The 22,211-nt window shown below is 40.2% G+C and overlaps 1 protein-coding gene and 1 non-coding gene across 2 annotated transcripts; both read right to left on the reverse strand.

The window, feature by feature from the left end:
- Positions 1–584: 584 nt before the first annotated feature.
- Positions 585–14,201, reverse strand: nt5dc2 (5'-nucleotidase domain containing 2). The gene is made up of 14 exons (XM_034087973.2): positions 13,641–14,201; positions 8,572–8,756; positions 8,404–8,478; positions 8,255–8,310; positions 7,616–7,709; positions 6,665–6,793; positions 6,195–6,255; positions 4,385–4,487; positions 4,187–4,288; positions 4,022–4,103; positions 3,739–3,825; positions 2,727–2,867; positions 2,475–2,539; positions 585–1,114 (listed from the first exon to the last, which is right to left on the reverse strand). The coding sequence occupies exons 1-14, from the start codon at positions 14,080–14,082 to the stop codon at positions 853–855; spliced, it is 1,884 nt and encodes a 627-aa protein (XP_033943864.1). The 5' UTR covers positions 14,083–14,201; the 3' UTR covers positions 585–852.
- Positions 14,202–21,061: 6,860 nt separating this feature from the next.
- trnat-ugu (transfer RNA threonine (anticodon UGU)) lies at positions 21,062–21,137 on the reverse strand. The gene has a single exon. It is a non-coding gene; the product is annotated as a tRNA-Thr (tRNA).
- Positions 21,138–22,211: the final 1,074 nt, after the last annotated feature.

The following is a 22,211-nucleotide window of genomic DNA, read 5'->3' on the forward strand; positions in this document are numbered from 1 at the left end:
CAAAACACATGTATTTAATTAATGCTATTTTCAATTTTGGGCTGTACTCATTCGGATCATAATAATATTAAAAGTAACATGCTTCATTTCAAATTGCCTATATTATAATGTCTGTGTGTATCTCGGTCTGTATTCCTCCCAATTATATTCATCACACTCGAACATATTAACCTTCAAAACAGTGATTTTTGGACTACTGAAATCTGTCAAGCTCCATGTATTTCCCTGTTCTTAAAGAGAAGGGTTTTTAAAAAGATTGTCAGATTCAAGTGATTATTGATTTGGTTTGGTATCCTCCTTACAAACTTTGCCACCTGAGAAATATCCCCCTCCTGTTTAAAGATATGTATTATATTAACTTTATGTATCTTTTTTTCAGAATTATTTGTATGTTTCTATATTTTAAATATTCACACAAAATAAAATTAAGAGTAATATTTTTCTTTGTATACAGACAATGCTGTCGTCGACTACATTTGAGGCCTTGGAGATATGTGCATCTTGACAAAACAGTATACTTGGTATTTCAAAATGTGTTATTGTTTTGTAAAAAATGTGATGTGTTAATAAGAAATCGACACATGTCAGATTGTATGTATTTATTAGTTGTTTTTGTGCGCTGATAGCCCTAGAGTACATTGCTACATTGAAAATGCATGCTCTCTGGGCAAAGCTAAATCGACAGCAGCCTTTAGTGGGTTCATTGGGGAAGAGGGTCACTGTCTAGAGGGACCTTCTTGAACTAAAATAAACCTTACTATATCAACGCAAACAAAAGAAGAAAAGGAATCCACCCGCCATCAAATAAACTGTAAATACTAAATAAATCAATCTCTGACGGGAGCACTGGTCTCATCGAATGTGAGACATCTCCTCCAGGAAAGGCGTCTTCATGCAGCCTGTGCACAGCTGGTCCATCCACAGCGGGGCCTCGTGCTGCAGGGGGGTGCGGCGGGGGTAGAACGTGTACGACTCGTCATAATTTAAGAGACAGCTGAGGGAGGCCATGTAGATGTCTGAGAAACGAGACAGACGTCTGGAGAAGTAGGTGGGGTTGTGACACGTTCGGAAGATGCTGCCGAACTGAGGGTTGAACAAGTTCTTTGTCATCACCCTGCAACATAAAGATTATTGTATCATTTTATATGATTTGAAGCATGTATGAATTAAAATATCTGGTGGAGTATTGAGATACTACTTTTACTGAAAAGTAAAGTGTTAAAGTAACACAAAAATGTATTTGAACTCAATAACAAGTCAATTAATAGTCCCCCAAGTGTTTTTATGCATAAACATGTAAATAGGATATTAAGTATGTAGCTGCTTGAGGTGGAGCTAATTATACCTACTTTATGTACAGTTTTATCATAGAAAATAGTACACGCAGTTCATGCATCATGGTTTGAATGATCATCATAGGTTTTTAAAATCTTAACTCTCAAAGTAAGTAGTGACAAGCTGTCAAGTAAATGTAGAGGAATAACATAAAATAGCATTAATCAGGCTAAGAACAAGCAAACTCTCAACTGTACTGAAATCCAGTGCTTCAATAAATGTACCATGCATATATGTGACCTGCTCCATCAAAATCAGTCGCATTGACCCGAAGAAACATTTTGAGTACACTGTTGGAAAGAGGAGATGCCTAGCTTTCTAATGATATCAGGATTGTTGTTGTACTCCAAATAAGCAAAATATGTCACATTATATAATGACTGTCACGAGTCATCATTTTGAGAAAAAGGCTTTCAAAGTTTCCTCTTCTCTGGAATCCATCGATCTGATTGATTATTAGCAAATGATCAAAATAGTACGGAGGGAAGATATTTTGGTTTGCATTACTGGTCTGGGGGAAGCTCGCGAGTGTGCGAGTGTGTGTGTTTGTGTATTTTTACGTATTGTGTTTGTTTCCCGGGGAAAACACTCACGAGAAACACCGGCTGTTGCTATGCCTGCTGTGACTTCAAGTTACTCCGTTCTCCGCTTGTAATTATGCCGTTACAAGCTTCAAAGTTGTATTTATCATCTGAATTTGCCGAAACAAGTTTAATATTCTGAAAGCCAAGACTTTGTTTATTTGAAATCAGATGAAAACAAACTGTAACGGACGCTGCCGTGTTATCTGTGATTACTATACGCCTTACATTCATAATGTCAGCGGGAGGGAGGGGGGGCGGCGCTGCGGAACAGCAGAGTGAGAGCTGTCATCTTCCCTTTACAAGCTTCAAGAATGTATTTATCGTGTGATTTTGGAAATAAAAGTTTCATATTCTGAAAGCCAAGACTTTGTTTATTTAAAATTAAACAAAACACCTGAACCCCGAAAAACAATTTTTACGGAAATCTGCGTTTATTTTTAAATGAGCCGTTGCGACTTCCAACTGATTTCGATAGAGCGGGTCACATATGTGATGAAAGCAGGGTCAATGGGAAGACTGGGAGCTTTGATGATGGATTAAGGTGACAGCACTCGCCTGAGTTCTTCTCTTTCTTGTTGCCATTCCTCGAAAATCTTTTGGGACTCCGAGTCCCTGTGTATCTGAAATAATAAAGAACAGCATGAAAAAAAAAATCAGTCTGATCAAAACTGCCAGCTACTGTATGCCAACGTCTGTCTCTTTTAACTCTAAACACATTAGATGGGGTTGATTAGGACTAAGACTTGCATGTATCAATGCTTATTTGCTGATAAAGAGCCGCATAAAATCCAAGGTTTCACTTCTCACCTGCAGACGTTCCATCAGTCCGGTTAAAGCCTGGAGCCAGGTGAGGCTCACAGCGTAGCGGTCTGTGCTCACCACTTCGGTCTCCCTCTGCAGCTCAGGCACTATGGCTGCTGTACGCCAGCCATGACGCAACATCAGGTCCTACCACAGCACGGGACAATGTTTTGGTCAAACTCTGACATGTACAGCAACTGATGGTAGTATTCTGAGAAGGCATTTACAAGTAGATTTAACATCTTTTTATATGCAGTTAGAAGAATGCATTCAGAAATTAAGAACTAACATTTAGTTTCACCCATTGTGGATATATTTGTTTAATGTGTGCTGGACTTTGAATCAGTGGATAGCAAGTTCGAGTCCCACTGCAGTCAGCATGTTGCTGTGTCCATGAGCAAGACACTTCATCCCAAATTGCTCCTGTGGGGATTATCCACAGACATGTAATCAATGTAATGAGTGAATCAATAACAGCATGTTGTTGCTTGTTTATTTAACAACCTCTATCTGTGCAAAACATAGATAACAAAATAGCCTGAACTTTAGACATTTAAGAATCTTGTTCCAAAAACTGGGCTGATTATGGGAGGGAAAAATATACATGTTTTTATCTGTTACTGCGTTGGTATACCTTCTACACACATGACATTAATTATTTACTTTAAATATCAGGCAGTCTTTACTGCCATCTGGTGTTTAAATATTTAACTTTGCCAGCCTCTCTGGCCCCACCCAAATGTTTGGGATTTTTCAGAATTGCGCAATAGGTGGAGATAATGGGCTTCTGTGAGTGTGTGTCTATATGTCTTTGTCTGCATGTGTTTGACAGGGTTGAACTATAAACAATATATTAATGCAATTTTAAAAAGCATGATTCCCACTTCTAAATAGATTTGGAGTGGGAAGTGCCTTAAATACATAAAAAAATCCTAATAATCAAAAAGGTTAGTAGTTAGCTATGCATCATTATTGCAGTGAACCATTATTGATGGTCTTGCCTTTCTTTTACACTTACAGCCAAGTCACTGTAGAGGTGGTCTCCAAAGTAAAGGACCTTTGATCCTGTCCACCCTGTCAGTCTGAGAAAGTCAAACAGGTTTCCCTAAAACACAAAAGAAGTTCAGTATTAAAATATTATACAACAAGTCAAAACCTGTAACATTTAAAACATGTCAAAACAGACACTAAATAGAGAAAAAGTAGTCTTATTATTAGAGGATCAGGGACAACTCAAACATAAGGGATCATTTTGATTGAGGGAAGGGATACTGTAGGATAACAATAATAAAAAGACAGACCTGTTTGTAGATCTCTCCTTTGTTCAGACTCTTTATCTTTTCCCACTGAAGGTCTCCATTACTATCCAAGCGCCTGAAGGGTCTTTAGGAGAAATCATGTTTAAGGCCATGTCAGAATCTGATGATCACAGTCTGTTCACCACTTTTTCCAAAATATTTTCTCACTTGATACAATCAGTGAAGAAGTGAGGTTTTTCTGCCTGGACAATGACAACATCAAAGAAGTCTCTCCAGTTTTTTCCCACCATGTGTGTCATTCCTTTATTCCTGCACACAGGAAAATAAACAATATAAGTGACAGATTGAAACACCCTCTTTTTATGTCGGAAGTGGACTCACAGCTGACAGACAACCAACACTTACACAAAGCTGAAGGGACTGTTGGTGATGAGGAACAGTTTCTTTCCTTTATTGACCAATCGGTGCAAAACAGCGTCTGTCTCCTCTCCTCTCAGAATGTACTTATCTATAGGGAAAAATAAAGAGAGCTCAGAAGCATAAGACGTTGTTGTAATGGTATTTTATGTTCAGTAATGGCTTGATGATGATTCAATATCATTATTAATTGTATCACAGTTGACATTAGGTCAATTAACAAACTGGACTGCCATTAAATCAGATTATAATCTGAACTTTATCACACTGTATTTGGGTGCATGAATGTAACATAACATCAGATAAACATGTAGCTGAAAATTACCATGTACTTATATTATATACAGTCGACTATTTATTGAATTGCCAGAAAAAGTTACTATATCATCAAATGACCTTCATCATAATACAAGATTGTGGCCCTAGAGCAGCGTTTCTCAAAGTGTGGGGCGCGCCCCACTGGTGGGGCGCAGAGATGTGATAGGTGGGTCGCGAATGGACGCGATGAACGGGAGATTATTATTTTTTATTTAAAAAAATAATAATTTGGACCTCAGGCCGGAATCGAACCTGAGTCCTCGCGGGCGGTAGTGGATTATTACAGCCGGAGACTCGCAACGGCGGTGGACTTTCACAGCACCGCTGCACCGGACCTGCCAGAGCCTCGCAACGGCGGTTGTTTGCGGCGGCAGATGCGGTTCCGGTGCAGCGGCGCTGTGAAAGTCCACGGCCCACCTAGAGCCAGCGGCCCATCAATGGCAGCGGCCCAACGGGAAAAGTCCCGAATCTCCTTATGGCCAATCCGAGCCTGCTCACACACACCCAACTGAAACCAAAGTCAATGGCAGACATATGTAAAAATATCTCATGCACACATGTGAAACGCTCTCACACACAGACACAACAGCGTTGCAGTCGGGAAGAAAAGCAATGTGGAGCGGCACCTCACCACTTCATAAGGAGTTTAACCGTGATACTTTTCGAAATCCCGTTTGTGTCCCCCCATTTTACAAATAGGCCTATGTTTATTATTATCTTTTAACGCAAGCCATCATCACCACGGAGGAGCACACAGCCTCTGTGAGCGAGCGAGATAGAGAGAGAGAAAGAACACACCTTTATCTATTTAATATAGCCTAGTTGTACAAAATAAAGTAAGAAATCATCATTCCAATGTGTACTATAGGGCAGTAAACAGTTTAAAAGGGGAGTGATTAGTAAAATATGCATAAATAAAAAGAAAGAATGCTAACTCGGTAACATGATAAGAATACACAAGTTTAAATGATTTGTTATTGGTTGTGATCATATTCTAAAGATGTTTGGATTATTGAAAAGTATACAGCTCCCTTTCATAGAGTATTGAGAGATGTATCCATAAATTCATGGATGCACCAGATTGATGCATTTAACTTCAACATTTTAAAAAATATCATACATTTTCTTTTCACTGAAAGCGGGTCCCACAGACCCAAACAGCACACAAAGGTTAAAGGTAAGCATATAATAATGTTAAAATGTGTTAAATATATACACTGCAAAAAAACTGAAAAAGAGGAGTAAAAGTAGCTCACAACTTGTTTAATTTTTTTGAAAGTAGCTCTCATCCTAAAAAAGGTTGGAGACCCCTGTTATAGAACGATACATTTGACCATTTAAAGCTTGGCCTACCATTTTATTGGAGCGGCGAGGAACAGGTGGGGCTTGAAAAGGCCCACCTGTTCAAAGTGGGGAATGACAGAAAAAGTTTGAGAACCACTGCCCTAGAGTGATTCAAATTAAGGGAAAAAAGTCTTACCAAGATCTCCCATTACCCATTTGTACATGTAGCCTTGCAGGTGAACCATGCCAACCGCTTCCTGAAGATTAAAAAGTGTTACATAGAGGCTTCACATGAGATCTTAACATTTCATTAAACGTTCCTGATCTAGCATGAGTATATTCTGCTGAGAGATGGGTCTAAACTACAGAAATTAACCATTATATGAAAACCTGATTTTTTAATAAAAACAAAATGTGAGCTCTAGTGCCCAGTAACTAGAAACCCTGGCATCTCAGGACCAAGAGGAAAATAACTTATTGTTTTTGTTCTACACATGAGTCAATTGGAAGGTTTTACTGAGCTCAGCAGATTCCTGAGCCTCCATCCAAAGAAAACAGTCAAACCCACTGGGTCAGTATGCTTCTCAGCATGAGCCACAGGTAGAGGCAACACATTAAAACCTCAGGAGCAGAAATGAATAAACAACCGTTGGAGGGCATTCTCACCGAGACGTCCTTAAAGAGGTGAACTGGATCGTAGTCGATGTCGTTGCTGATGAAAAAATCATTTGCTGCTGCCAAGAGATTCATCTCAGGAATGGAGAAAATATCCATGAACTGCTTAATCTTTGGTCCCTGGGATAGAAAATATATATAAATGCGGGGTAGTTACTTGAAATGGATTTAATGTGTGTGAGCATGTAAAATGTGACTTCTAATCACAAAATGAACCATTTGTATTACAATCAGTGCCCATTAAAAGGCTACCCAGGAACCGGAGACCCAACATGAAATAAGAGTCGAACCAGAACTATTTTGGATAGGAATGTTTCGAGGAGAATTAGAGAATGGGGCAGGACATACTTCCTGCTGAAGGAGAGCACTTAAGCACAAGACCGAAAACTATTTGAAATTCAAGACCAAATAGCTTCTCATTAGAAAATAAGTATGGTAAACCTTAGGACATTTCAACTGAGTGCAGATCTAAAAGGTGTTAACGGAACACAAATTATTTAAGACTGAGTTACTGCAGTCAGCTTTTAGGGACTGGAACTCCGTCTTCCTGCTTGCGTGACGACAATGGTACAAATGAGATGTTGCGCTTACGTCACAACAAAGCCAGACATTAAAAATATCTGTGGACAGTTACCGATTTAATCCCGATTCATTTGGGAGTGACCGGAAGAGATTATATCAGATCTGTTGGGCCGACAAGTTAAGGAGCTTTCTCATCTGTGCCAAAACAAACATGTTTTACAGAGAAGAGACCTTCTGAACATGTCTCAATACAAGAAAAATAACTAAATAAAGATAAACCGCGCCAGGCAGTTCCACAAACAAACTATTTAAAATGATTGCAAACATTTAAAACCAACCTGATATACATTAGATTATCTGATGGTATTAATGTTACTGTGCACTCTGTAATTGTAGAAAAAAGAAACAAATCCTCCTCACTTTTCCATAGAAGCCACTGTCCTGCTGCAGTGGGATATGGAAAGTCCCCCCATAGAGCTGACGGACCTCGTCATCTGGCACTGGGCTCAGGCCCCTGGAGACATCGAAAATAAAAAAAATGCACTTGAGCTCAACATTAAACAAAACATCAGTAGACCAAACTATTATTCTCATTCAAAAGTAATCCCTCTCCATCATCACTTATGACGCTGACCTCTGCCGGTGATTTCCTTTTCCTGTGCCAATAACAGAGTGCAGATTTGGTCGGGACTTGGTGACCAAGTTACATTCTTATATCTGTCCCTCTCTTTGGCTCTGTCTTCATCATGGATGTGCAGATATGCAGATCTGTGTGTCTGTTCACCCAAAGGCGGGGGGTGAACTACATACTTGCAGTGCAGAACACTAACAGCAGAAAAGATTAAGCTTGAGATAAAACTACCATCAGAACACAATGTTTTGTTCTCGCCACTCCCTCTTAAGTCACTTTACAGCTAGCTAAACCACCAATGCTCTCCCTCTCTTCTTTTGAGGCGGATAGGAGGGGAAAAGAGAGAGGAAAACTGTGTTTACAAACAGCAGATGCGAATCATGCATAAACTGCATTTAACGGTACTCAACAGAATATCAATTTCGTACCGATACACTGTTCCTGCCTGAATGTAATGAAAGGCATCTATCTTCATCAGAAGACCCTTAAGAGGAGGAAAGAAGAACAAAAAAGTGTTCCACTTGTTATTATCTGTACAGAGAAGTGTAAACATTTCTCCTCCTGCAAAATGATTTACCTTTTGGATGTCATAGTGCAGACCCCGGACAGCAAAGTTGGGAATGTAATCATATCTTTGGATGCCTTCAGGGTACTGTCAAGCAGGAGGAAAAAACGGATTAATTCAATCGTAAATCTAAAAGCAGTTGTATGCAAATATATCCGATGCAACTACTATAAAACACACCTTAAAGTTTTTGATTAGGAAGTTTCTTGCAGTATTGTAGATCATTTTTTCAAGTGCATTTGAGTACATAGCCAGTGTGTAGTCATAGTCAAAGCCGTAGATGTCCACTTCAGCCAGGTCCACCTCGTTGTTGGCGTAGATGGTGGAGGAGTTGAGGAGCTTACACGCACCCGGTGGGATGATGTCTGAGAGCAGAGGGGAAAACATAATTCAAATCAGACAGAAAACTACAACAACGAAAAGGAAACCAAACACAAGTCAATATTTGTATTTTATGAAAGATGTAAGGGTAAGGTCATTCAAGCTGTACAAAAATATATATATATCAAAATATTCCCTAGTGCAATGAAACCTGCTGATGATGCACTTCTGTAGAGTCTAAAGCAGTTGTTCCACTGCTGTTTTCTATCTAGTGTGGTTGGCAGGCTCAGTGCGGTTGTGCTTCTAAGATTTCAACTCTTCACAGAAGTACAGTATGTCCATCCAAAAAATTTTTTTACAGCCCTTGCAAAACAAAGAGCATATTATTATTTTCTTTTGCGTTTAGAATTCATTAGGCTACTTTTCTTAAAAGTTATTTTCATTATGGTTTTCATTCAATTCAAAACCTTTATTTATCCAGGTAAAATCCCATTGAGATCAATGATCTCTTTTTCAAGGGAGACCTGCAGCAGTAGGTTCCACAAGAAGACATAAAAATATAAACAGAACAACAAAAGGACATCATACAGCAAAATGTACAGGGATTACAATTTACATATCTAACCACATGTACAGGTACCAACAGCATCTGATTTTGTAGCATCCAACCGAGCTTTAAAAACATGTAGTGGTACTAGCTTGGTAATTTTCCATTCTTTTTGCAGACTGTTCCATGTTAGTGGAGCTGCACATCTAAAAGCTGTCTTCCCTAAGACAGTCCTAGCACTTGGCACATTTAATAAAACCACAGCATGCGATCTCAGGCAATAAGTACTTTCAATTCGCAGAGAGATCAGGGAGCAGATATAAGATGGTAGTTTATCCAACATGGCTTTGTAAATGAAAAAGTACCAGTGACTGAGCCTCCGTACAGAAAGTGATGACAAAACTGCCTTGGTATACAGGGTACAGTGATGCTTTACAATTTGTCAAAAATCTCAGTGCACTGTGATACGCAGCATCTAACTTGCTTAGGTAATTGGCAGGTGCATTCATATATAACAAATCCCCATAGTCCAGCACAGGTAAAAAGGTCACAGTGACTAGCCTTTTCCTGGCCTCAAGCGAGAAACAGGACTTATTTCTGTAAAAGAAACCTAGCCTAACCCTCAGCTTTTTAAGCAGGTTATTTACATGAAATTTAAAAGTGAGACAATCATCAAGCCAGATCCCCAGGTATTTGTAACAGGTAACCACTTAAAGTTGTATTCCTTGCATAGTTACAATATCCAAAGCAGTCTCCGGTGTATTTTTAGCTTTGGCTTTAGAAAAGAGCATTACCTTGGTTTTATCCACATTTAAAAGAAGCTTAAGCTCAGAGTGCTGAGCCTGAATAATGTTAAAAACAGCCTGTAATTTAACAACAGCCTCGTTAATCGAGGGACCTGCACAGTACATAACGGTATCGTCCGCATAAAAATGTAAGGTTGCTCCTTCGACATTTTCACCTAAACTATTAATATAGATAGAGAATAATAGCGGACCTAAAACTGAACCTTGTGGTACACCATTAGTGATGTTTAACCACTCAGAAGACAGCCCATCAAACTGAACACATTGGGACCTTTCAGAGAGGTAGTTCACAAACCACCCCACTGCATGGCTGGATAGTGGATATGCCAATACTGACCAGCCTCTGCTTCAAAATGCGATGATCGACGGTATCAAAAGTTTTTCATGAATTTGCCTTCCACTGTTGCACACTTTGGTAACAGCCATGCGGCATACACATGTTCCCAGATTAAACAAACAGTTTACGACCTGCTCCTCTGACAGCCTTTAATAACCGGGCTGGAAAATGAGTGCCACAGAGTGTCTAAGGGATAAAGTGGGTCATTCTGCTATGGGACAGTTCAATAAGGGCTGCAGCTGGGCAGCATATATGAATGTGTCATTCCTGAGGCTAGTTTCTCTCTAATCAATTTATACAAATATTTCTGTTTCTGTTAAATATATCAAAAGATCAGATCTAGAAAATGTAGATCCAAGTTTCTTATGTCGGTCCAAACTCTTAGGTATTTATTTCTCTTGCACTATTTTATTTATGTCATATATCATATGTTGGAGGAGCCTGTGACCTAAGTTTTTCATTGCCATATCTACACTGTAGCTAATGTGCAAATGACAATAAAGCCTTAAATTGAATTCAGTTGAGCTTAACATCAATAGCTTTGCAATAAAGTAAAAGAACATATTTTTTATGTAAGTCTGTGCTTGCATAAATTATCTGAGGTGATGTTTTGTACTGTATAAACATTTATTCTGTATTATTTGTATATAACCTTTTTCTCTCAGTAACTGATTCAATGCCAAAGCAATGCAAGCATTTAAAACAGAACGTGTGTGATTAAAGCTGATCATGCACTAAGGAATAATTGTAGGGTTGGGCCACATGGCAAGAACAACAACTCTGAAAAGTAAATATAGTTGAATATTGCCTTTTCATAAGAGATATCGTGATTGGGGGGAATAGAGTGATTTATTGTGACATTTTAATTTATGTCACCAAAAATAGCCTCTTGGCTAACTCTCGCACATTTACAGAAATGTTGATCAATGTGCACTGTCCCTGTTAAATAAATAAATGAATAAATAAATACTGATACAAATGGGTGATTTTCTAAATATTGACAATCAGCTACATGAGTGAAACATTTGACCTTGATTGACAAAAAAATGCATTGCAACACAAACGTTTTGCAGTATCTTACTATTAAGGACATGATAACCTGGGGAACACGATAGGACTATTGACTATTTAGAGCTCAGGCTACCATACTAGAGATATGCATTTGAATAAAATGAACAATTTTGATTTATTATTTAAACTGACCGATCACTTTTATTCCAGGAGCCTGTTTTGAACAGTCCAAGCTTTCCATTACTCATCTGCTGACGTCACTTCTTCTTCTTGGTTTACTGACAGGCCGCAAACACCTTCACGGCGTATACTGCCACCCGAAGTCCCCCAGAGTTCAGTAGAAGCTGCTGGGTCGCGTCTTCCGAGTAAATCACCAGAAGCGCCAACACCTCCTCATCACTCCACCGCTCCCATGTTTTCTTTTGTGTTGCCATAAGTTAGTCTCTCTCCGTTGGTGGGCTGGGCTAATGCTAATTCGAGCAAATAAAATGGCAGCTTCACAAAACTTTTCGGAGTTTTACGGGGCGTGGTTTGCAATTCGCCCAGCCAATCAGAAATTAGGCGCCTTCACACCGGAGTACTTAATAATTCCCACTGAGGACAGGGGGACATGTCCTCCCCACTTTTCAAAATCCCATTTGTGTCCCCCCCCACTTTTCAAATGTGTTTATTATTATTTTTTTACTTAAGGGGTCATCTTCACGGAGGAACGTCTGTGTGTGCGTGGCACGAGCGCATTTTGTGTGAGAGAGAGTGAGACATAAGCCTCATTCCCCTGCTCCGGGACTTGACCCGGAAATCGATCAAGACACGCCATTTTGAAGGACGTCCCAATAGCTGAAATGCACACGGAGGAGTCGAGGAGGGGTGTGAGAGGAGACGAAAGGGAGGATACACACGAGCAGACTAGCGGAAGTGTTTTCACTACTCCCGTATAAAAGCCACGCCCCCACCTTCACAGCTGGTCGATTTCAACAGAGGAAAACCGACAACTGGAAGATGAGTGGAAAAGTGTCACATAAATGTATAAGTGCTCACTGCTCCGTGGGAATTATTATGTGCAATTCAATTCTAAAAAAGGCTTTCACATTACTATAATTATATTTTTATTTAAATGTAGGCTACATTTTACACCAAAACGGAACACAAAAGCAGGACCAACCATCATACATTGAATTCCTTGACTAACAAGAGAAATATTCATTCATTGAAATAAATATTTAACCAGAAATGGGCCGGTTCTAAAGGGTTATTCAGTTAAGCCCGATGAGAGGGGATACAGCTGTGCATGTAATCATTAACAGACGTCGTCTAAGAGTGACGTTTGAGTGAACGAGGGCATCCCAATTAATACCTGAGGACTCCTCTGTCCTCGCGTCACATCCTCGTGTCTCTCGCTCGCATCTTACGGATGCGGAGCTAAAATGCAAGGAAGGGACGCGAGTGAGGGAAAGGAGGAGTCGAGGAGGGGTATTGGGATGAGGCTAGAGAGTTAAGGGAATTGTTGTTAGCATCTGGTGCTAGCTCGGAGCTAACGGAGATCAGCAGGCCCCCCCCCTAGAGTATGTGAGGTCATCACAAATAAAACAGGCTCACATCGAGAGGATACTAGATAAATGTGCGCACTCATTACACTACACATTTGTATTGGATTAGTTAACACCATAGTCCCTAATATATTTGTAGAAAGGCAGGAAATGGAATTAAATCGAGAACAACGTTTCATTGCGGAGGACCCCCTGTTTTGTGTCCCCCCCCCCACTTCTCAAACCAAAGTTACACCCTATAAGTACATTTACCATTTCAGTAGTTATAGAAACAAATACAAATGTTCAGATTGACTTAGAAACAACAAAATCACAAATTGAAAACAAACAAGAGATGACTGCAATGTAAACATGTGATGCGAACTCACGCTCCGATAAGCTAGCTAATATGTTTAGTTTGCGAACGTAAGCCGTGTTGTATTGCAACCGTGTGGAACTACATATCAAGTTGTCAGTTTAATCAAAATAGTAGACCGTTTTTTTATCCTGAAATGCACTTTGCAAAGAGGAACAGTAAGCATTGTTGTGTCATCTGTCCGGTGTGCCTACTGTAAAAGAGGATGGAAAACAATAACAACATGTCCTCACTAACGGCTGAGAGAGCCTTGGGGACGTGGAGGGTAACCGTCGCTGTGTATTTGGGATGACTTTGGGACAAATTGTGGGGACCCTCTGCTTACCGTGAACCAGCCGTTTCGTGTCGTTGTACCGGGCCCACAGGTAGGTGCTCTGGCTCACCGGAGCAGCGGAGGTGTATGACCTTCTTACACCATTAACACCCGGAGCACCCACGGGCTCCTTGGGTCGCTTCTTGTCAGCAGTCGTGAATCTGTGCGGCGGCTCGCTGCTGGGAGATGGCCCCTCGCCACTCGGCCTGTCTGAGTCAGAGCTGCAACTTTTTGTTTGGTCGCAGCCCTGCTGTTTTCCTGACACTCTGCACGTTGTAGAAAGTCTGTTCACTTTGGGGGATCTTGCAACAGGAGGTGTCCTTTGTCCTCTTGTCCACAGTGTTCGAGTCAATGCTGAGCCCACAACCTTAAAATACATTGTTAGGCTACTGTGCAAAATGTAAACACTTGAAAAAATCGCCACCGATACAAGCAGGCAGGCACTAGCAAGCATCTGATGTGAAAACAAATTCCTCTCACGTTTGTAGACATGCAGCAAATTTCCACGCCCCTTTTCTTTAGAGGGGAGGGTCGGAACAGATCCATCTCTCGGGCTCTGGGTCGGAAGTCTCTACAACCAATCCGAACCAAAGCCCTACAGCGTGATAAGAATAACACCTTCTGGGCGAAAATTACGAAAAGTACGACCCCGCCCACTTTTGGGTGAAAAACAACGCTGTCATTTGAATGGCAGTCAATACACATTCTGAAGTTGTTGCCAATCCGATCAGAAATGTAAGAACACCGTGGATTTTTGGATCTTCAAAAAGCCCGAATACGATGGCCAGTCAGGCAAACAATTACATTAAATGATTTGAAATCGACGATTGGGCTCAATATATGGTTAAATTAAAATCAGCAGGCGAGGCCGTCATTTCGCCAGCATTACTCTCATGAGCAAGGCGGAAAATAATTGTTTTATCATGCCAAAAAGCTGCTGTGTCGTGTATTGCACCTCAAACATTAACATAAATCCAGAGTTACGTTTTTCTGTACTTCCTCTAAGAAAAAAGGACAATAAAAGAAGAGCTCTGTGGTTTCAGGCTTAATCGCCATTCAAATTACATTGTTGTTTTCCCCCCAAAGTGGGCGGGGCCGTAATTTTCGCCTGGAAGTGACGGTGGAACTCCATGGGACTTTATTTCGAAAAGATTATGTATTGTGAATGATGAGAGAAAATTATAATAATAATAATAAATCAGCTAAATCTCCCTTTTTTGTATTTTCACAAATAGAATAAAGGTTTCAAATCTAAAACTGTGTGTTAAAAAATACTTGCTTCTCTGGGATAATCCAGTCCAGATTTGATGAGTCTAGGTATATAGTGGTTTTAGATCAGGACCTGGTCTAATGTGGTCTAAATGCGAAAAAAATCACTGAAATCTCCCTTTTTTTGTATTTTCATAAATAGAATAAAGGTTTCAAAAATCTAAAACTGTGTTATAAAGAATGTTTAGACTCTCTGGGATAATCTAGTCCAAATAAATCGGCTATGCAGCGATTTAAGAGGTACACACACGGAGGATTGTTCGCTCAGCGCTGTAAATTAAGTGTCCCTTAACTTTCCCCTTAACTGCCGAATCGGAAGATCTGAATCGGAAGCCAACTTCAGCGTCGTCATTTATTTGTTTGTGGGTGAAACCGCACAATGAACTACATCTCTGGTCTCGCACAATATACACGTCACCAACACCAGAATGAGGTGAAGTGTTAGCTAATGTTAGCTAAGTAGCTGACATTAACGTTACACATTACACTCGTTTAACACTCACCTCGGCTCTTAAGGAACCGACTAACTCCACTTTTGTATACAGCTCTCAACATGCCCAGACTTGTAGTGATGTTCTCCTCGTTTAATACTTTTCGACTTTTGACTTGCAAAATTATCTTTTAAATTGACAAACATCATGTGTGTAATTCAAGATAACTTTTCTCTCGCCACAACACCAACGTCACTTCCGTGCGAAAATTACGGCCCCGCCTACGTTTTGGGGGAAACAACGCTGTCATTTGAATGGCAGTCAATACAAATTCTGAAGTTTAATCTCAAAACAAGTGTCAAATAATTTATCAGTTTATACAGCAGAAATACTCGCAGCAAATGTTGGGCTACAATGGGTTGAAGAGGTCAGTCCTCCTGATAGGGTGGTGGTGATAGAGAGACAGCAAGCGCATTTCGTGGCATCTGCAGGCAGTGGCAAGTACTTCCGGCATCTGCCACAGAGGCCACTAGTCTCTGGTATCTGTGGCAAGTACTTCCGGCATCTGCCACAGATGTCACTACTTGCCGATGCATTTGCTGCTGCTGTACGGGAGTTGCCACAAGATGCCAGAGTAAGAGAACGTTTACGGTAGCTGCCACTCGCCTTCCGTGGCAAATGCTGCTATTTAAATCCGTATTTATCGTGTAAAATGTCGCTGTTTAGGCATGACTTTATCGAACTGAGCATGTCAGTTGGAGTTATGACATCATCGTGTTCCATCACACAGATGTTTATATTTGAGCTAACGATGTATCCAGAGATCAAAGGTTTCCATGGTGATCATTGAGAGGAGACTATTTTCATTGTTCTGAATGAGAGATAAGCCTGTTACATGTGATTGTTTTGTTGAAGAACCGTAACCAGGGCCGCCTTAATGCACGGGCTGACCTGGGCTGAAGCCCAGGGGCCTACGGAGATTGGGGGCCTATCATGAGCCAATTAAAAAAAAAAAAACTTCGGGTGTTTTTAATTTTTTTTTAAATAAACAAAATCTTGGCTTTCAGAATATGAAACTTTTATTTCCAAAATCACATGATAAATACATTTGTGAAGCTTGTAAAGGGAAGAAGACAGCTCTCCCTCGCCACTCTGCTGTTCCACAGCGCTGCTTCCCCTCCCCCCGCTGAAATTATTAATGTAAGGCGTATAGTAATCATAGATAACACGGCAGGGTCCGTTACAGTTTGTTTTCATCTGATCTCAATTAAACAAAGTCTTGGCTTTCAGAATATTAAACTTGTTTCGGCAAATTCAGATGATAAATACAACTTTGAAGTTTGTAACGGCATAATTACAAGCGGAGAACGGAGTAACTTGAAACAGCCGGTGTTTCTCGTGAGTGTTTTCCCCGGGAAACAAACACAATACACACAAACGCAAAAATACACAAACACACACGTATACACACACACACTCGTGAGCTTCCCCCAGACCAGTAATCCAAACGAAAATATCTAATCAATCAGATCGATGGATTCCAGAGATGACTCCGTAACAGTCCGTGGGCACCACTTAACAGCCAATCAGAATGAGAATATGCTTCACATGTGATTCATTCAAATTGCGACTGATTGAGTGACAGATGAAGGTTGTTTAGGAGAAAATGTCAGAGAAGAAAAAGTTTGAGAGTGGCCCTGGAAAAGGAAATTGTTGAGGGAAAATAAGTTTGGAGACAAGAAGCTATTACAAAACATGTCGAAGCTTCCAGGTTATTTTAAACCTGTAGGCCGGGATGAGGAGGAAGGACAGGTGAGTTCTGTACCGAGCGGCAGCGGTGCCGGCCTCGGAGCCAGCCGTCTGGTTCTGATAGCGATGGAGTAGGGGGAGAGGAAAAACAGACAGGAGGGACATTATCTGTTGGAGGAGATGAGAGGACGACGAGGACTTGCTACGTGGAGGGGAGCCAACGGCAACCGGACAGATACATGAGGGAGGCCCGATACGTCTGTTACGACCCGCCTCCCTACTCAATAGTAGTGGCTCGTGAAGCAGTCCGCAACATAAAACAAAAGTACACAACACATAGGCACTAAACGGTGATCATACATTTATTGCCACAATCATAAAAACATACACTGGAGGACAGGTAAACAAACAAAAAGACGGAGGGGACTTGGGCCAACCACACCACGGGCCGTAGGATCCAGAGCCTTCCTCCGCTACCCAAAATCACACAACCTAACCTAACTGGAGAAATAAAGCCGCGAAAACCTAACGCTAACACGTCCTCCAGAAAACACAACAAAAAGGAAAAAGAGCTCTGACACAGCAGAGATATCCAGAGTAGTGATCGGCCTCCTCCTTCTCCTTCAGTCTCCTCTTTTATTCTCGGCTGATTGGCAACTGGGAACACCTGCGCCAAGCTCGGCTGAGTGACAACTGGGAACACCTGGGGAAGGCGGAGCCAGCTGTACCTGCACAGCAGAGAGAGCAAAGAGGACAACAAAAGGGGGGGGAGTACGTAACAACGTCACTCATCTGGAGGAGAGGACCAGGCGTGCGTAGAGCAGAGTGGAGAAGTGCGATCACAGAGCCTGCCGAGGAAATGACTTTGATTTGTTGTTTAAATATGGGGCCTACAAAAACTCAGCCCCAGGGCCTGATGGCAGGTTAAGGCGGGCCTGACCGTAACAGATATCGGTGAGATTTCAAAGCGTGAAGCATGTCAAGGAACTTGAGCATCTGAAGTGTACTTTTTGTGTACTTTCGGCTTAATAATGTGGCGTTTTTGGCAGATTAACTAAAGGTGTGCGGCTGCTGTGGTGGGGAAAGGTGAGGCTGAATTTACAATGGCTTACAATGGGAGACATGTTGAAAGTTGTTGTCACTTCATGCCCTCAAGAGGCATTTTGTTTAATTCTTTTGCTTAATTCTTTTTTATCTTTCAAGCTACGAGATGTTTTACTACGTTGGTCATGAACAATTATTTCTCAGGAAAATAGGGTTTGGGAATTATGGCAGGTTTAAAAGAAAATATGAAGGCAAAATTAAATCTGTCCTCCACTGTGACATCACACACTCTAAAATCTGAAGAAGGCCTCTTTACCAAGGTCCGAACAATGTTTAATATCTCTAAAAGTAAGAATCAGATTTAAAAGTTGTGTTACACGAATAATGTTAGAAAGATGTGTAACATTTTAAAGTTGGAATGAGGTTTCTGAGTGAAAGTATGAAGGAGCAGTTAGCAGTTGAAGAAGGAGCAGTTAGCGTTGAAGTTGCATGAAGATTGTTGAAGTCTGAAGAGTTTCTCTATTGACTTCCATGTTAAAAATGTGATGTATTATGGGATGTATCGCTGGAATTATGAAAGTTATGAATGATAAAAGTAATAGCCGTCGATTCCCGACCGAGCTGAACGTTTTGATGTTTGAACAGAGTTTCTGCGATGTTCAATGTGGGGGGAGAAGTAGCGCAAAATAACCCGGCGGGTAGCATAACAGATAGTTGGAATGCTGTGTCAGCATTCCCACTAAATTAAGCAAAATGTAACACCCTTTTCACCCCGGTTACACTTTTCATTTGCCCTGTAGGCGCTGTAAGTGATGAAAGTGGGGGGTGTTGGCTTATCAGGCGTCCACAGCTCATAGCCAAAGTGGGCGAGGGATCGAGCGAGAGAGATAAATGCAATTTATGTAAACAAATATTTCCAAGGCACTCCTTTATAATTATTGGGATAAACAGGGTTGAAATCATTTCAATGTATACTCTAGGACAGTAAACCAAAAATATTGTTTAAAACTTGAGAGATTAAAGAATATGCATAAATAAACGTTGGTAAAATAAGATATAAATGAACAACAAAAATAAAATAAGTTACATTTATTTGTTATTGGCTATGGTAGGTTATCGGTTATGTCCACATACTTATTTGATTATTAAAATATAAACCGATATTTTTCATATGGGTGTTTAGAGTTGTACCCCTTAGATCTAGTCTCTAGTAATTGGGCTCTCGAAGTAAAGTAAAGCATTTTACTTTAAAATGTAAAAAAACAAATATTCCCGGGGGGACATACCCCCGGACCCCCCTAGAGGATGTGATCCCCACAGCACCCCCCATTTGAAACATGTTCCCATGGCTATGCTAGGGCATTGCGTTCCAATAATGGGTTGTTGGTTGTTCCTAGTTTTTCAAAGTACAATGGGAGCCAGAGCCTTTTCTTATCAAGCTCCACTTTTGTGGAATCAGCTTCCAGTTTGTGTTCGGGCGTCAGACACCCTATCCGTTTTTAAGAGTGCGCTTAAGACCTTCCTTTTTGATAAAGCTGATTAGATTCAGTCCCTAGTTTTGCTGCTATAGGCTTAGGCTGTCGGGGGACACCTTACTTCTTCCTTCTCTCTGTCTGTACCTGTGTACTCTCATGTTCCGAATAACCCAGCTTCCCCCAAATTTCTTTTTGGTGTCTATTTACGTGTGAACCTGTCACTGTGGTCCTGCCTGACTTTCATCACTACTTCCCTGATGGCTCCAACAGGATTGTTGACATCCTCGTGGATTCATCTTCTTATTATAGACACATGCATCCAAACATTTGGTCTACCTATGTTGTAAATGTATTATCTTTTTGAGTTACAACGGCATCTATTGCACGTCTGTCCGTCCTGGGAGAGGGATCCCTCCTCAGTTGCTCTCCCTGAGGTTTCTCCCATTTTTCCCTTTAAACTGTGGGGTTTTCTCTGGAAGTTTTTACTTGTACGATGTGAGGGTCTAAGGACAGAGGGTGTCGTATTGTCATACTGATATTCTGTACAAACTGTGAAGTCCACTGAGACAAATGTAACATTTGTGATATTGGGCTGTATAAATACACATTGATAGATTGATTGATTGATAGATAGTGTTATTATGATAGTGCTCTCATACTTGTTTGAATCTGAAATTGTACATATTTATTTAAATATATATGTGTATGTCCGCATCTGTAGCCTGTTATTGTCTTATTACTATTAGTAACTGCATACATACACATATCGATATGTTGTATAAATCTTGCAAATCAAAACCTTTATTGACCACTAATTACCAAAAATCGCAGTTCTATCTCCTGTTATTAATGCATTCAAACGGCCCGCCACGAACTTCCGGGAACAATCTGAGTCTCCATGAACCACGTGACGATCAAGCATTTTGGACTTCCGCTGTCGTAACTCTCTCTCTACAGTATATGGCGCTGGATCTATCTATACAGCGCTGATCCCTCCTATCAAATTGGTACAAACTATTCCAAAAACACAACACAAACAATCTTAGATGTTTACCAAGTTCATTGTTACATTTTGAAAAACCAAATCATTTTAAAGATGGAAGTAAATGTAATAATCATATTTCTGAAAACCAATACAACCCAAAATAGGAAAGACACGACTTGCTCAAATTGAAAAACAGATAAAAAGTTTTAAATGGTTAAAAATATAACCTATACAGTAGATCCCTAACTCTAACAAATATTCTTCTTAGTAATATATTGTAATCTATTTATATATGCATTTAATAAGAGGAAACCTTCTCCGCCAAGTCTCACAAACAGAGCAATCTACTGTAATTGCATGGGATAAAGCACTACTTTTTATTTGTTCCTTGAAGACTAATCGGAGCTACACACACCATGCGATAAATGTGTTTTAATGTATCATGGTGGTATTACACTTAGTCTTGCTTTCTCTCCTACCTGAGGCACTGCTGGGATTTGAACCCAGGATGTCCTGTTTACAAGACAGGTGCTTTGACCAACTAAGCCACAACATCGTCTTTGTTAAAGGTGTAGTCACATCAAATACATTTATTATTTTTGTTAAAGACGGAACGGAAGTATTGTGTTGAATTTGATCACTACAGTTGGATCTCTGTTGTCTGAGAAAGGAATTTAATTCAACACGTTTTCCAAACCTCAAGGATCCACACAATGCCTTTTTGGTAAGAATGGAAAATTAAACATGAATTTAGTTTTTTTTGGCATGTTTATCACATAATGTATCATGTTTTATACTTCAATAAGAGACCAATACAACCCACTTAAACTATGTTGCATGTAACAACAACTAACGTATAAGCACACCCCTTCAAATTGTAACACAAATACATCTGTGTGGCGTGGCTGAAGTGCTTAATTGGTGTCCATCATTTGAAGGGGCACCAGTTCAATCCCCATCCACTTCAGTCAACATGTCAAAGTGTACTTTGGCAAGAGGCAAGGAGGCAAAAGATGGTGCAAAATGGAGAAAGAGAGCAATGGAGAGTGGTTCAGTTCTGGGACTGTTTGAGAAGAAGCATTGCAGGCCAGGTCTCAAAAGGTTGAGTGCAAAACACACTCAACCTTGGATGAGAAGTAATTATGCAAAGACTGTAAAGCCAAGCAGATAATTGAATCCACATTCTGATTACACATCAGACTGCAAATTATTTATTTTTGTTACTCACATAAATATTCACAATGTAGTCAAAGCCTTTCAAACGTCACGTGGAAAAACGATAAATTATTTAAACAAACAATTATCATGACAAAATAAATCTAATTTTAAACCACTAAATATTTTCTTATTGTTATTAACATATCAATATGTACAATATTTTAAATCACAGTAGTACTTTATTCCAGTAATCCTCATTGAAAGGAGACCTCAAAACAGTGAACAGCAGGTCAAGCATTAGTTAACAGGGATTTACCTTTCCCTTCTGAACACGGACAACGGCTTGTAAACCACATTAAATATAAATGACGGAAGACACATTTTATATTAAGTCGTTACAGAGAAAAACAATTAAAAAAACAAACCGGCACGCTAATTCTTTAACATTATTACGTAAAAAAGCTTTGTCCAA

Source organism: Pseudochaenichthys georgianus, chromosome 7 (genome assembly GCF_902827115.2).
Source record: "Pseudochaenichthys georgianus chromosome 7, fPseGeo1.2, whole genome shotgun sequence".
In the NCBI taxonomy this organism is placed as follows: Eukaryota; Metazoa; Chordata; class Actinopteri; order Perciformes; family Channichthyidae; genus Pseudochaenichthys; species Pseudochaenichthys georgianus.

Coding starts and splice junctions, on each gene's coding strand:
- nt5dc2 (XM_034087973.2), bottom strand. CDS start 14,082: ATGCTTGCTAGTGCCTGCCTGCTTGTATCGGTGGCGATTTTTTCAAGT. Junction 4,289..4,384: donor AACAGTCCCTTCAGCTTTGT/GTAAGTGTTGGT, acceptor TCCTGTGTGCAG/GAATAAAGGAATGACACACA. Junction 2,540..2,726: donor GACTGATGGAACGTCTGCAG/GTGAGAAGTGAA, acceptor TTATTATTTCAG/ATACACAGGGACTCGGAGTC.